Source organism: Triticum urartu, chromosome 4 (genome assembly GCF_003073215.2).
Source record: "Triticum urartu cultivar G1812 chromosome 4, Tu2.1, whole genome shotgun sequence".
NCBI lineage: Eukaryota > Viridiplantae > Streptophyta > Magnoliopsida > Poales > Poaceae > Triticum > Triticum urartu.
The window spans coordinates 471,011,953-471,028,583 of NC_053025.1; the positions used below are offsets into that span (position 1 = coordinate 471,011,953).

The 16,631-nt window shown below is 47.4% G+C and overlaps 1 protein-coding gene across 2 annotated transcripts; it reads left to right on the forward strand.

Annotated features, from left to right (window-relative positions):
* The first annotated feature begins 1,787 nt into the window (after positions 1–1,787).
* LOC125552111 (ankyrin repeat-containing protein At5g02620) lies at positions 1,788–4,680 on the forward strand. 2 transcript variants are annotated; one of them, XM_048715589.1, is made up of 3 exons: positions 1,788–2,022; positions 2,749–3,152; positions 3,278–4,680. In XM_048715589.1, exons 2-3 carry the CDS (start codon positions 2,816–2,818, stop codon positions 4,561–4,563), a joined length of 1,623 nt encoding a protein of 540 aa, XP_048571546.1. In that variant the 5' UTR covers positions 1,788–2,022; positions 2,749–2,815; the 3' UTR covers positions 4,564–4,680. The 2 variants fall into 2 exon arrangements, with proteins under 2 accessions (XP_048571546.1, XP_048571547.1); XM_048715590.1 differs by lacking the exon at positions 1,788–2,022 and having other exon boundaries at positions 3,008–3,148.
* Positions 4,681–16,631: the final 11,951 nt, after the last annotated feature.

Consider the following 16,631-nt stretch of genomic DNA (forward strand, 5'->3'; position numbering starts at 1 on the left):
ATGTAATGTAGGCATGTATTCCGAATATAGTCGTACGTGCTTATGGAAAAGAACTTGCATGGCATCTTTTGTCCTACCCTCCCGTGGCAGCAGGGTCCTTACGGAAACTAAGGGATATTAAGGCCTCCTTTTAATAGAGTACCGGAACAAAGCATTAGCACATAGTGAATACATGAACTCCTCAAACTACGGTCATCACCGGTAAGTATCCCGATTATTGTCACTTCGGGGTTAACAGATCATAACACATAATAGGTGACTATAGACTTGCAAGATAGGATCAATAACTCTCATATATTGATGAAAACATAATAGGTTCAGATCTGAAATCATGGCACTCGGGCCCTAGTGACAAGCATTAAGCATAGTAAAGTCATAGCAACATCAATCTCAGAACATAGTGGATACTAGGAATCAAACCCTAACAAAACTAACTCGATTACATGATAGATCTCATCCAACCCATCACCGTCCAGCAAGTATACGATGGAATTACTCACACACGGCGGTGAGCATCATGAAATTGGTGATGGAGGATAGTTGATAATGACGATGGCGACAGATTCCCCTCTCCGGAGCCCTGAACGGACTCCAGATCAGCCCTCCCGAGAGGTTTTAGGGCTTGGCGGCGGCTCCGTATCGTAAAACGCGATGAATTCTTCTCTCTGATTTTTCTCTCCCTGAAACACAATATATAGAGTTGGAGTTGGAGTCGGAGGAGCTTCAGGGTGCCCACGAGGTAGGGGGCGCGTTCTAGGGGGGCAGGCGCGCCCCCCACCCTCGTGGACAGGTGGTGGGCCCCCTGGCCTTCATCTTTTGCATGTATTTTTATATTTTCCAAAAAGTTGCTCCGTGAAGTTTCAGGTCATTCCGAAAACGTTTGTTTCTGCACATAAATAACACCATGATAATTCTGCTGAAAACAGCATCAATCCGGGTTAGTTGCATTCAAATCATGCAAGTTAGAGTCCAAAACAAGGGCAAAAGTGTTTGGAAAAATAGATACGACGGAGACGTATCAGTTATCAGATACAATAATTAAAAGTTAGCAAAATATTACAAATAAATATTTCTTGAGGAACAAGATATTTGGAGCTCATCGACTTTTGCTGACAATTAAAATTCCTCAACTCTGGATGTCACCGATGTCGTTAGCGAGACGAAGAGGGGGGGAGGGGGGTTGAAGAGTAGAGAGAGAGAAAATGACAACAATACATCTTTCTCGCGTCCTGTTTTGTGCTCACGCCAGTTGAAGGGATCACTCCCCTCCGTTTAACCATCTCTCCCGCAATTCTGCGTGCCCTAATACTGATCACCAACGAGGCAGATGATGACGTCCAGGGAAGTCGTCATGCTGGCGTGTGGGGTGTGCTCCTACTGCTAGCGGCAACATGTCAACAAAATAACGCCTAGCATCACGTTGGATCATATCTCGTCCCAATCACGGCCGATGATACGTTGCCATGCCCGCACGGAGACCGCGGCGCACGGACCTGTCAGCGTCACCGGATGAGGCTGCACTGCTGCTGCGTCAACGGTCAACGACCACATCTTTCTCCCTCGATCCGATTCATTCTTAAAGCTCCCGGTCATCACCAAACCGGGAACTAAAGTAAAACGACACACATACACACTGCACTACACACGCGCAGGGAAGAAAACCAACAGAAACGAACAAAAGAAGCATAAAACGAGAAGGGAATCGACGGTCGCCGAACCATGCACCACCAACTGCCTCGCAGCTCACACTTCTTCTAGTAGTCCTGGTGGTCGTTGTCTTAATATAGGCACATAAAACCGAGGAAAAACGTTTCTGATCATTATTATTTTCACAAAAAATGATTCCATTTCCATGGCGGCCCATCCATTGATCATCCAGTTGCAGGTTTTCTAATCGATCCGGCCCTTGTCTCCTCTCCAGCTCTCCTTCGTATCATCCGCTCTGCCTCCGGTACGTGCGGATCGGTCGGGGCGGGGCGAGGGTCCCATGGCTCACATGGAGGCGCAGAGCTCGCCACGCCGGTATGTTTTTCCTGCTCCTGCCAGCAGCACGCACGTCCGCCGATCATGTGTGCCCCAATCCAATCCAATCCCCGTTCGTGGGAGCGCGGTGCCAATTAGGGGTTCTACCATATTGTAATGCGGGTTTGGATTCCAACCATGTGATTCCTAGGGCTGATGGATCCCCTTTGTGCTCCTTTCCTATGTGGCGTCGCTCGTCGCCTCTTCTTTATCGCAAAGCTTGCGGTGGCAATCAGTGGGGAACGAAAGAGGTTGCAATTGTATAGCCTGTGTTTTAGTAGAGAGAGAGAATGGGCATTTGGCATTGCGATCTTCCTTTTTCTGTAGATAGATGCCTAGTTTGATTTTCAACGTGTGCGAATGGAGGCGCCTTTGTGTGTGTGAGCAAATTAAATTGACGGGGTGGGGAGGGCACTCGCACAAGCACAACTCGCATGGCACTGCCTAGCTGGGTCTCATTTTACAATTGTTTGGTTCATACTTGCTTTTCTTCTCCATCGACTTTCGTTCACGCCTATCTCTTTTGCTCTTCCATACTCCCTTTTCGTAGATTTTATTTTGGCTCCGCGGTTAATGGGGTGGGAATGGTAGGGGTACGTAATTTGGAATTCGGTAGGTGAATTCGCGCAAGTGGGCGAAAAGGAATGGAGGGAATGGACGACGAATGGCTGCTGATGGTGTTATGGGTGCCTCTGATGGACTGTTGTGCTCGTCTCATTCTCGCAGGGCTTGCCGCTAGCTAGCTAGCAAGTTTTGAGTGACGCGCCTCTGGTTTTGCCGCCAGGCCGAGGCAATGGACCCGGCCAGGGCGGCGCAGGCGGCGACGCGCCGCAAGAAGATGACCAAGCAGCTCACCGGGAAGCGGGACGACACGGCGCTGCACGGGGCGGCGCGCGCCGGGCTGCTCGTCGCCGTGCAGGAGACGCTGTCCGGCGCGTCGCCCGAGGAGCTGCGCGCGCTGCTGTCCAAGCAGAACACGGCCGGGGAGACGCCGCTGTTCGTCGCCGCCGAGTACGGCTACGTGGCCCTGGTCAACGAGATGGTCAAGTACCACGACGTCGCCACCGCCGGCATCAAGGCCCGCAGCGGCTACGACGCCCTCCACATTGCCGCCAAGCAGGGGGATGTAGGTACATCCATCGTCTACGTCTAGTCCCCTCTCGTCCTCTCACTCTCACTCTCACACGCACGCATCACGCGCCATCTTCATGGTTTAGACAATGATTCATGTTGCTTGCTTGCATGCATGGTGCAGAGGTGGTGAAGGAGCTGCTGCAGGCGCTGCCGGAGCTGGCCATGACGGTGGACGCGTCCAACACGACGGCGCTCAACACCGCGGCGACGCAGGGCCACATGGAGGTGGTGCGGCTGCTGCTGGAGGTGGACGGGACCCTGGCGCTGATCGCGCGGAGCAACGGCAAGACGGCGCTGCACTCGGCGGCGAGGAACGGGCACGTGCAGGTGGTGCGCGCGCTGCTGGAGGCGGAGCCCAGCATCGCGCTCCGGGTGGACAAGAAGGGGCAGACGGCGCTGCACATGGCCGCCAAGGGCACCAACCTCGACCTCGTGGACGCGCTCCTCGCCGCCGACCCCTCGCTGCTCAACCTCCCGGACAACAAGGGCAACACCGCGCTGCACATCGCCTCCCGCAAGGCGCGGCACCAGATCATCAAGCGTCTGCTCGAGCTGCCGGACACGAACCTCAAGGCGATCAACCGGGCCGCCGAGACGCCGCTGGACACGGCGGAGAAGATGGGCAACGGCGAGGTGGCCGGCGTGCTGACGGAGCACGGCGTGCAGTCGGCCCGCGCCCTGAGCCCCACGAGCGGCGGCAACCCGGCGCGCGAGCTGAAGCAGCAGGTGAGCGACATCAAGCACGAGGTGCACTCGCAGCTGGAGCAGACGCGGCAGACGCGGGTGCGGATGCAGGGGATCCAGAAGCGCATCAACAAGCTCCACGAGGAAGGGCTGAACAACGCCATCAACTCCACCACGGTGGTGGCTGTGCTGATCGCGACGGTGGCGTTCGCGGCCATCTTCACGGTGCCCGGCGAGTACGTGGACGCGGCCAGCCTGGGGCCGGGGCAGGAGCTGGGCGAGGCCAACATCGCCCACCAGACCCCCTTCATCATCTTCTTCGTGTTCGACTCGGTGGCGCTCTTCATCTCGCTGGCGGTGGTGGTGGTGCAGACGTCGGTGGTGGTGATCGAGCGGAAGGCCAAGAAGCAGATGATGGCGGTGATCAACAAGCTCATGTGGGTGGCCTGCGTGCTCATCAGCGTCGCCTTCCTGGCGCTGTCGTTCGTCGTCGTCGGGCGCGCGGAGCAGTGGCTGGCCGTCGCGGTCACCATCATGGGCGCCACCATCCTGGTCACCACCATCGGCACCATGCTCTACTGGGTCATCGCGCACCGGCTCGAGGCCAAGCGCATGCGCAACATCAAGCGCTCCTCGATGAGCCGCTCGCGCTCACACTCGGGGTCTGGGCTGTCGGAGCACGAGTGGGTCGACGAGGACTTCAAGAAAATGTACGCCATCTGATCATGATCATCCCCACGCCCTAGTGCAACATTGATTGCAGCACTTGATTTACCACGTACGATGACCCGAGGAGTAGCGATGATTGTAGTCGGGCTGACATTTTTATCCGGTAGCTCAGCTCATTGTGCATTACTAGTGTGCATTACTAGAGATCCCCTCTGCCCTGGAGTCGCTCCCGCAGGGGCGACTCGGGCGGCGCCAACCCTAGCCGCCGCCGGCCCCCCTCCCTTTCCCCTCTACCTCGTCGTCATCGGAGGGGGTCGCCGGCAAGCCGTGCGGCCGCCGAGGAAGGTGGCGGCGAGGATCTGCCTGCTCCGTCGCGTGCGGGGGGCTCTGGAGCCGAGGCGGCGGCCTCGGGTGGTGGTGCGACGCCGTTCTCAGCCAGCGGCGGCCGCGGGTGCTGGCCGGCTGCCTTGGCCGCTCGGGCGGCAAGGTGACGGCGGGTGGAGGCTGCTGGACGCCGGGCTGCGGGGGCCCCCGTCCAGATCTGACGCCTTCGCCTCCAACGCTCGGATCCCCTTTCAGATCCGGTTTTCGGTCGTCCCTGGCTGATGGCGCCGTGTTTGAAGCTGGGGCTGGGGGCGGTGTAGTGTCCGGAGAAATCCAGGCCGACTCAGCCGCCCACGACGGCGGCGACGCCCGCGGGCGCCGTCCCCTACATGTAGGCGCCGTTTTGGTACTTCCCTCCCCCTTTTGCCTTTCTCCCCTGCTCGTTTCCGGGCGAAAGCCAAAATCCATCTGGATTTGGCGGCAGCGACGCCCGTGGCGCCGTCTCCTTCATGAAGGTGCCGCCTTTGGTGAGTTTTGGGGCGATGGCGAGTCTGCTCCGTTGGTAGGCGTTCGGCGGCTACGTGGTTGGAGGCTGCGTTTAGGCTTCCTCCATTGCAGCTTTGTCATCAACAGTCTCGCGCCGTGCATTTGCTTCTCCTCGTGTGCAGCTCCTCTCAGTGCCAAGGTTCTCCTTGTTGAGCCCGGCGCTGCAGGTTGGCGGTGCTCTGGTTTGGTCTTCCCGGTGGCTTCGGTGGCGGTTATTCATCCTAGCTCTAGGGAGAGCGTTTGCATCTTCCGACAGATCGGCGCCTCGAGCCAGGCGAGGGGGCAGGGAGTCCCTTTCGGAGATGGAGAAGGGTGTATCCGTTTTGGCCGCAGCCCATGGAGCTGACAACGTGTTTCTTCCAATCTGCAAGCTGTGTCTCCTCAAGGCCTCCCTGGTGTCACTGAGCGAGGGATTGCGATCGATGGAGGGCTTCACTCTCTTCAAGCTGCTCCTAGGCTTTAGTTTTTCTTCATCTTTGCTTGTAGGTTGCGTGAAGCTAGCTAGCTGTTGCAGAGCACCATGTATCTCTTAGCTATTTTTTCTGCTCCTGTAAGAGGGTTGATGCTGTAATCCTGGCCGGTTGATGGCTTTGTTAATTCAAAGTCGGGCTCGTCGTGAGCCTTCGTTCTAAAAAAAATCATTTAAGCTGTTCACCGTTTGCTGAATGTTGATTAGAACGGGGAACGGGAGGAAGTACAGTAGCAAGGATGTTGTCAGTGCACTTTTTTTTTACTTCTTGTGTAGATTAATATACGACGATAGGAAAATTAATAAAAAAATAAAAACACAAATCAACGTTCCATTACTTTTTGTTTCGAGAAACTTCCAATCTATTCATCTTCAATTGTGACGGTACACAGAACAATAGAGGTATAAAAATTACAACCATGTCTGTGGACCACGTAGTGACAACTACAACATTGGAGCAAGCCGAAAGCGCGTTGCCGTCATCACCCCTCCCTCATCGGAGCCGAGCAAACCTTATTGTAATAGACAGTCGGGAAGTCGTCGTGCTAAGACACCATAGAACCAGCGCAACAGGATAGCAACCATCGCCGATGAAGAAAGTCGTAGATCAGAAGGATCAAGTCTATAAACACCCGAACGAAGACGAACAAAGACCGGATCCAAACAGATCCATCGAAGACCAGCACCGACTAGATCCCACGAGATCCGATAGAGACAAATCTCCACACGCCCTCCGACAATGCTAGACGCGCCATCGGGACGGGGATAGAATATGGGAGACATTATTCCTACTAAGAGGCATCGCCGCCGCCACACAACCCCAACCAAGACGCTGGATCTAACAAGAATGAGAACGAGGTCTCTCCAGCCGGCGGGGGGCCGAGACCCTCCGCACCTCCATGGCCTAGAGGCCATCCGAGATGGGGCGGACCTGCGGCAAATGAATAGACTTTTGACCATATGGGTAGCTGAATTCTGATCTGCCGACTAAGTCACTCTGCTTCGTTTTTTCCGACAAGGTGCTTTTTATTGACTCATAATGTAGCATCGAGGGATACAATCATAACAAGCATACAACTGGCCTCTACTTCTAGGATGCACACAACCAACACACAAAATCACATCGGCAAAAAGCAAAGTCATATAAAACCGAGGCTATGCCTAGCCGCATGAAGAAAAAGAAGAATAATAAGAAGAAAACGAAGCGATCAAAACAGCTATCGATAATATACCACAATGACCATATGTACCATCCATCTTTTGACAACATATAGACTACGAGAAAGATTCTCCGAAGACGATGCCTCCATGAAGGGAACAACGCGCATATGCCACCATCGTCGGATCAAACTATCGAAGGTCAGATCGTGGTTCACCCTGAAGATCACGGTCGACGAAACTCCAAGCAATGCCTTCATCAAGGTAACAACGCAAAATACACAGGCATTGCTAAGTATAACTAACAAGGGCCACACTTAGGGTTTTCACCCCAGAGCTCGAGACCGGGTACTTGAGAAGCACCACCCAACAGAAGTCATTATATGAAGTCTCCGCCACTTGCCACTGTCCTAGCAGCTGCATACGCGTACAGCCCGACAGATGACCATGCCCAGGCGAGAAAATAGTCAAGCTACGACAAAAGTTGCTTGCCATCGCACAATGAAATGATTGACAAGGGAGGAAGGTCGCCGGCACTGCCAAAATTCCATATTCGGGACGATCCAGAGTCCTCGCACCGTCCTCACAAGTGGCGGCCAATAGCTAATCCGAATCAGACAACAACAACACACCGCCACTACCTCTGCCATCCTCATATGCGGCAGTATATGAAACTGCGGGGAAGGACACATATACCGCCATGCATCGACCACAGCGACATGGATCAACCGAGGCATGAATGGCCACGGAACCGCTAGTCCACAAAGGAACCATCAATTGCTCCGCACCATTAGCTGCAGATCTGGACTAATATGACTTCGGCATACATCATCATTGCCACCAGATTGAAAGTTCCAAGCTGTTCGCACACGAACACGTCACCGTGTACCTCCAACGCCGAGGGTGATGCACCGCAGCTCACGTCGAAGGAGACCCGTCCGGAAGCGTGGTACGCAAGCAATCCGGCGGGTGCTTTTCAGGACCCGAAACCCCACGCGCCCGGGAGGGACCCCGTCTGGACATGCGGCGGCTATGGGCTACCCTAGGTTGGTTCGCCCGCCCCTAGAGCCTCGAGGATCACCGCCGTGCAATGAAGAATGAATGAAGAACGAGAGAGAAAGAACAAGGGAGAGATGTAAAACTAGGGTAAAAAGTAGATGCGTTTTGCGATTGTGTGTTGTTGTTGAATCGGCCGTCACCCCTTGGGTATATAAGAGGCGGCTGGACTTCCCGTGCAAGGAAAAGGTTTGGATTCACGTCCAAAACCCTAGTCAAATTCGGATTGGTTTTGTCCGAACTTTCCAAAACTGTTCGGTTTAAACTGGCTGTACCTTGCGGGTCCTTTTTGTGGTGGTAAACGATCTCGGATGGAAACGAGTCCAAGAAATCTTGACCGTTTCGACGAGATGAACAACTTTCGTGTTGAACGTTTTTTTCATAAAAGGTCATCTCGAGGGTCAAATCGCTCGCGCAAAACAGCTAATTATTCACGCAGCTCATCAGACATACCCACATATGTGTCTGGTTCCGGGCGTCATATTTTGCTCACTGGAGGGTCACGCTGTGCGGGCTCTAACTTTTGCATACGACCTCAGATTGGGATGATCTTTATATTAAAATCGATTGTTTCGACGAGATGAAGACAATCCGTGTAGAAACTTCTCCCATATGAGGCCATCTTGGGGGCGTAATCAGCCGAATAGTGTTCTGAATACAAAATCTGAGTACTTCGAACACAACTTCGGCCTTAGAGATGAGACCAGATGACTATGGCCCAAATATCAAAGGTTTTCCTTTTGACGATACGGAACTTTCTCATTTTGAGCACTTCTCCATTTGAGGCCATCTTAATTAAGTTCTTCGCCGTGCCAAAATCTGGTGTCAACACATGCCCCCCTGTTTTTCGGCAAACTTGTGTGCCGAAAAATAACTTGCACGATGCTTTTCATAAGGACGATGTCAACACTCCATTGGCCATTTTATGTGCTTAGGGCGATAATTTCTATATCGACCATGTTTAACTTCTTGTTTACATCATACCCTGGAACCGATTACCACCAATCGGCTTTAAAGAGATGGGAATGAACCCGTTCCTCGTAGCACTAAGGAAATCAAACTCCGAGAGGTCACGCCGTGTTAAGCAAGTAACATCCGGATGATTCCAATCCACCGATGCATCGGCCAAAGCAACACAAGCCGAATTATCCGCGTGAATGACTTCTACCTCATCATCGACTCACTGTATTAAGAATTGATGCATGGTAGATGGCACACATTGGTTAGCATGAACCCAATCGCGGCCTAATATAACATTATACTTACCTTGCACCTCGGCGATGAAGAATGTGGTGGCCAAAGTTTTGCTTCCCACGGTGAGTTTCATGCACATCACACCTTTGGCCTCTGTCTTTTCTTTACCCTCAAATCCATTAAGTACCATATTGGTCTTCATCAATGCATCATTATCTAAAGCCAACTTCTTGAAGACCGAGTAGGGCATAAGATTTACCAAAACACCACCATCAACGAGCATCCTAGCAACCGGCGATCCGTTAATATGACCTTTGAGGTACAATGGCTTCAAGTGTTTCACCGGTTCTTTCGGCTTCTCGAAGATAGCGTTCTTTGGACCAAAATCCATTTGAGCCACCTCCCCTTCTTCACCATCTCATCTTCATCCCACAATGTGTATATTGGGCTCAAAGTTTCCTCAATTGAAGGGGATTTTTCAGGTGGTGTGGACGATGTAATAGGGGTCGCATCATCCTCTTTTGGTGGTGAAGGTGTTGCTACAGCTAATGTAGAAGCATCTGTGTTTTGTTTTTGTTTAGGCCTCCACACTTGTCTTGTGAGTGCCATGGGCCGAATTTCACTTAACAATTCGTCCATTTGCCTCGCCTCTTTGTGCTCTACCTTCTCTTGGTTCCTCATGCGTTGTAATCTCCTTTTCATGGTCTTGGTTAAACCGGGAGGACACCACTTAGGTTGAGTATATTTGGGATCCCTTGGTTTGGCCCTGCTTGTGCTTGCCTCATGATCACTAACCATGGAACCCTGCTGAACAATAACAATATCACAATTAGAAGTAGCCAGATTGCCAACAACCGGCTTTTCGATCTCCTTTTGCTTGTCACATTCTACAATTTCCGCATTACGTGACTTAACACGCCACATTTTTTTGTTGGCCTTACTTGGAGAAATTTTTGTTGGTCGATTAGCACCATAGCTCAAATGACCTTGTGTGGGATAATAAAGCCTCTTGCGAGCAGGCCTTCTAGGTGCTGCCCACCCCATATGAAAAGCATAAGGAGCCATTGGGGGCTGCCACCATCCTTCATTGAAGTCTCTCATGTAATATGGCACATAGGAGGGTTGTGACATCCATGGTGTCGGTGCCCATGGCCCATATGGCCTTGCATAGCATCGAAACTCTTGTTCCGGAGGTGATCTTGAACGCTTTGAATATGATGGCCGATTAGAGCTAGAACCGGCCGCTTGACTTGCATATTTTTGGATAGCAAAATATCAAAAGTTGGCCTGATTCGCTTGCGCTTAGCTTCACTCTTTCCCCACTTGCCAACTTCTGAATTCTTGGGCTTGATAAATTTAACATGAGTATCTTCTTGTACTTGTGGTTGCCCCCCGAGTGCAAGATTTATGGTGATCTTCAATACTTCCTTGCCATCGGGTTGCTTATCAAGCACAACCTCTCGTCCCAAGACTTTTTCACCCTCCTTGCCTTTCCTGGGTTCACCAATAAAAACATTAGCTTTATTAGCAGATTCGGCTATGCTAGGCCGAATCAACATTTTCTTTCCCTCCAAGTCCATGGTGTTTATCGGGAAAGGCTGTTTATCAACTTGCATCTCAGCAAAATTCAATCGTCCGTCATTAATGGCCAATTGTATCTGTCGTCGGAAAACATTGCAATCGTTAGTAGCACGAGAAAATGAATTATGATACTTGCAATAAGAACGCCGTTTCAGATCCTCAAACGGTGGTATAGTGTGTGATATTCTAATCATCTTATCTTGCAAGAGAGCATCAAATATTTTATCACACTTTGATATATCAAAAGTAAACCTCATCTCCTCATCACGATTCTTGCGAATCGGCTTAAGAGCATTGCACATATAGGGTTTGGCCTTTGAGGACCAAACAAATTCAGTAGTATAGACATCAACCTCATCGTATGAATTATCATCATTGTGTTCAACCATATGCATTCTAGGACGATCGGTTGTAGACCTATGGACCTCTTTACTTCGACTCTCTTTGGCCAAAGCTTTTTTGTAAGACTTGATTAATGCTCAAAAACTCATAGCTTTCTAGCCTCTCTTTAATGTGAGTTTTCAAACCATTAAGAACAAGATCTGCCAAGTCTCTCTCAATTATCACTAAGCTATAACATCGGTTTTTATATCTCTAAATCTCTTGACATAATCGGTGACCGATTCATCATGTTTCTGCCTAACCGATGTAAGATGTGACAACTTTAGCTCATTATCACCGCTATAAAAGTGATCATGAAACTTTTGCTCTAATTGCGACCATAAGAGAATTGAGCCATGTGGTAAAGCAGCAAACCATGAAAATGTGGTACCAGTTAAAGATAATGGAAATAAACGCACTTTCAATTCTTCTATGGAACCTGCTTCACCCAACTGCGCTAGATACTGACTAACATGCTCCCAAGTTGTTTTCGTACCCTCACCACTAAATTTAACAAAATCAGGAACCTTATAACCTTGAGGGTAAGAAATTGCATCAAAGTGTTCAGGATAAGGCTTTTGGTACACACGACTCTTTACTTTCGGCTCATTTCCGAAAATTTCTAGAAACATCTTATGCAAATCCTCCCTTAATTTAGCTAAAATTGGATCCGAGGTAGATGAAGATGTTTGTGGCAATGACATAGGAGCAACCTGACTACTAGCTATTGGTGCAACTTGTGGGATGAACGCCGAACCATAATCCGACAGAAGACCAAACATGCTTGCACCTATGGGTGGTCTGACAAAGTGATTCGGCGTTGACGCCGAATTGGGCACACTCATAATAGGATTAGAGTATGTAGGTGGAGCCACAAGCTGGTTGGTTTGAGTAGGGTAAAAATTTAATGGCATATTATATTGTTGTTGCATAGGTGGTGCCGATGAAATAGGTAAAATTGGACTAGGGTTTTCATACATATCAACAGTACCACTAGATGATGGAGGCATATTTTTCTAAGCATTAGCACTAGCCACAAAAGAATTATATGCCATCACATTACCCTTACTAACAAGGCTTTCAATCACAACCACTTGCTCCGGAGAAAAAACTTTACTCACAGTGATTACATCTTATTCGTCGATGAGGGGAGGAAGATTGACGTTTCCAACCGGAGTGATGTTGCCTTGACGGTCCTTCTTGAAACTTGAAAGAAACGCTTCCAAATCCTCCTCCTCACGCTTCTTCTTGAGTGCCTCAAAATCCTCTTCACGCTGCTTCTTGCGTGCTTCGTAGGCTTGGCGATGTTCATCCGATAGTTCATCAAGACCGGGCTTAATGATGTTATCGGCGTCAACTTCTGAGGGCTTGGGGAGATTAGACATGGTTGATGATGATTCTTGATCTTTCGTCCCCAGCGGAGTCGCCAAAAAGTGTGTTCGCAAACGAACACGTCACCGTGTACCTTCAACGCCGAGGGTGATGCACCGCAGCTCACGTCGAAGGAGACCCGTCCGGATGCGCGGTACACAAGCAATCCGGCGGGTGCTTTTCAGGACGCGAAACCTCACGCGCCCGGGAGGGACCCCGCCTGGACGTGCGGCGGCTATGGGCTGCCCTAGGTCGGTTCTCCCGCCCCTAGAGCCTCGAGGATCGCCGCCTTGCAATGAAGAACGAACGAAGAACGGAGAGAAAGAACAAGGGAGAGATGTAAAACTAGGGTAAAACGTAGATGCGTTTTGCGATTGTGTATTGTTGTTCAATCGGCCGTCACCCCTTGGGTATATAAGAGGCGGCTGGACTTCCCGTGCAAGGAAAAGGTTTGGATTCACGTCCAAAACCCTAGTCAAATTCGGATTGGTTTTGTCCGAACTTTCCAAAACTGTTCGGTTTAAACTGGCTGTACCTTGCGGATCCTTTTTGTGGTGGTAAACGATTTCGGATAGAAACGAGTCCAAAAGCAATCTTGACCGTTTCGACGAGACGAACAACTTTCACGTTGAACGTTTTTTAATAAGAGGTCATCTCGAGGGTCAAATCGCTCGCGCAAAATAGCTAATTATTCACGCAACTCATCAGACATACCCACATATGTGTCTGGTTCCGGGCGTCATATTTTGCTCACTGGAGGGTCGCGTTGTGCGGCCTCTAACTTTTGCATACGACCTCGGATTGGGACGATTTTTATATTAAAATCAATCGTTTCGACGAGACGGAGACAATCCGTGTAGAAACTTTTCCCATATGAGGCCATCTTGGGGGCGTAATCAGCCGAATAGTGTTCTGAATACAAAATCTGCGTACTTCAAACACAACTTCGGCCTTAGAGATGAGATCGGATGACTATGACCCAAATATCAAAGTTTTTTCTTTTGATGATACAGAACTTTCTCACTTTGAGCACTTCTTCATTTGAGGCCATCTTAATTAAGTTCTTCGCCGTGCCAAAATCTCGTGTCAACACAAGCCCCCACAGGCGCCAACTGCCCAGCCGATGTCGCGCCCACCGGGACAACCGCTCGCGGGAGGTAGCATCAATCCCGGCCGGCACCCCCATCAACATGCGGGCTATACCACGGGCTCTATTGTCGTGGTTGTATTAGTGTTTGAAAAGAAGTTTAAATTTTTGACTAAGAGGAACATACCAAAACAAGAAATTTTTAGTATGGTGATTTTTCAACTCAAACTTCAAGCTTTTGAGGACCAACACCTTGTACTTAAACCAAAACTTATAACTCGAAAATTGAAGATTTTCTCTCACGATATGATTTCAGCACTCGAAACACTCAAAAAGAAACTTCACCTTCGATAAGCTGGGATGGACTACACAAAGGGTGGGTGGGTGCGGGCGGAGCATTTCCTATTTGGTGTTTATGAGCCGAATAATTCAAAAATGATACGCCCCACACACCGATTTTTTTATATAGGCCGGCCCATAAGCTTCCCGAGCTTGGTTTTTCGGAAGCGCTTCCAGCCCATAATTTTTTCCTACGTGCTACGGTTTGGAAAGATTCTACAAGCTTTCCACTCAGTTATTATTGTTTTCTATTGGTTATACTAGTTTTTTGTGTTTTTTTTCTTTTTCTTCTTCTTTTTTATTTTTTTGCTTTCACTTTTTAAAATTCTTTGATGTTTCTTAAATACTTCCTTCTTTCCGGTTTATATGGCTTATCTCAAAATTTTAGTTTTTCCATTTTATAAGGCTCAATTTGGTTGTTCCTCATCACAAGTTCAGATTCTACGATGCATTAAATCATTGCATGCAAGTATTAAGAGAAAATTGATCAACACATGTACTTTATGCATGCATGCATTGCAATTAATGCATTGGTAAATATAAGTTTTTGAGGAAAAAAGAGCATTAATTGGGTGCTTTTGCAAACTACAAAAAGTATTCCACCACTCACCATCTATCCTGGTTGGTGATATTTTTGAATTGAGTCCTATAAACCGGAAATGAGGGAGTATGTGTCTTTCTCCAAATTCATGAATTTACAATTTTTTTTCAAAATTGCCAAAAATTTCCAAGTCATGAACATTTTCAAATCCGTGGAGTGTTTTCACATTAAAAAACGTTTCAAATTCGTGAACTTGTTCAAACTCATGAACTTTTTCCGAAAAAACTTCAAATTCATGAACTTTTTTCAATACCTGAGAATACTTTTTGGAATTCGGGTTGATTACAATTTAATTTAGGATTTTTTTAAATTTATAAAAGTCTGATTTTTATTTTTTACCTGAGAAAGGAGAGTCGGAACTGCGAACGTCGAGGGAAAGAAAAATGAACGAACAGGCGAGCCAGCGAACTTAGACCAGCAGAGCGGGGGCGATTTTCTATTTGATCGGCCCATTCGAACGAGCTCCTCATATGCGCTATAGCGACAATATTGCGCTTAAGGCGTGTAGAAGGGGTGCGACTATGTCTCGATTTATACTATGAGACAATAGCTCGGCTCGCCTAGAGAGGAGCTGGTAGCCACCGAGTAGCCATGTGCGCCCGTCATGCTGATGTCATGCAACATGTTATTATTTTTTTATTTTCCTTTTAATTTATATTTTGAAAAATTCTAAATACATATATTTCAAAACTTAATTTGTTTAAAGTTTTGAAAATGCTCTTCACGCATTTAAAAATGTGCATGTGGTGTAAATATAATTTTCTACCATTATAAAATGTACGTAATAGTGAATTTTTTTTACACATTTCAAAAAAAGGTTCATGAAAGTTTCAATTTTTTTACAATTAAACAACATTTTTCATGTTATTCGAACAAATGTTCTGTACCATTAAAAAGTTATGTATGTGATATTTTTTTAAAACAAATCACCTGTTTCAAAACATTATCATGACTTTTAATAAAATAATACAATGTAAAACAATTTTCACATTTTAAAAAAATCCGTACCAATGTGAAAAATGTACCTGACATTTAAAAATTAAGTTTGGCACATTTTAAAAATATGAATGAAATTTAAAAAAAATGTGCACGTAGTTTTAGAAAAATATTGCGTACCATTCAGAAAAATAACGTGTATTTTAAAAGTTTTTGACATTTATTCTAAAATTGTTCCAAACATGTATTTAAAAAGATATTAATAATTTATATAAAAATGTTTAACGTGTATAAATAATGTTACACGTGTACACTAAAATGTACGGCTTGTATTAAAGAATTGTGTACATCCGTTTCAAAAGAAAAATGAACAATATTAAAATAATAAATAAATGAAGAAAAAAGTGAAGAATCGATAATGAACCATAGAGAACAAAAAAAGCAACAACAAAAACAATAAAAACTAAAAATACAAAGGAAAAATAGATAAACCAAACACGTATAAGAAAACGAGCAGAAAAAATCAGGGCGCAAAAAATAAAAATGTTGGTACCTGCGTCAGCAGCAAAAGCCATTCATAGGAACGCTGAAGGCGAGACAGAGTTCTGTCTTGGAGTAAGCGATAAGTAGCCTTCGCACTATAGGGGAGAGTTCCCCGACGGCAGACGCGGGGGGGGGGGGGGGGGGGAGGGTGACTATGTCTCGCTGAAGGGCGAGCAAGCTGGGCGGCCCACTAGCGCGTGAGACCACAACCTATTTTCCAATTTTTTACATCCTTAATTTTACCTTTTTCTTTTATTTTTGGACTTTTTAATACTTTAAAATATTCTATATATATTTAAAAAACACTCTTCAAAAAACATTTGAAAAATGTTGAGAAAGTATTTAAAACATTTGAACAACTATTCGAAAAATGCTCAACAAGTATTTGAAAAAATGTTATCATGTATATAAAAATGTTAAAAAAGTATTTGAAAAATGTAGAACAATTATTCAAAAAATGAAGAACAAGTATTTAAAAAAATGTTGAACATCTATTTGAAAGAAATGTTGATCATGTATGTAAAAATGTTGAACAA

Bases quoted from the DNA above. Each gene is read 5' to 3' on its own strand.
- LOC125552111 (XM_048715589.1), top strand. From the start codon at position 2,816: ATGGACCCGGCCAGGGCGGCGCAGGCGGCGACGCGCCGCAAGAAGATG. The intron at 3,153-3,277 runs GTACATCCATCG...TGCATGGTGCAG, and splicing joins CGCCAAGCAGGGGGATGTAG to AGGTGGTGAAGGAGCTGCTG.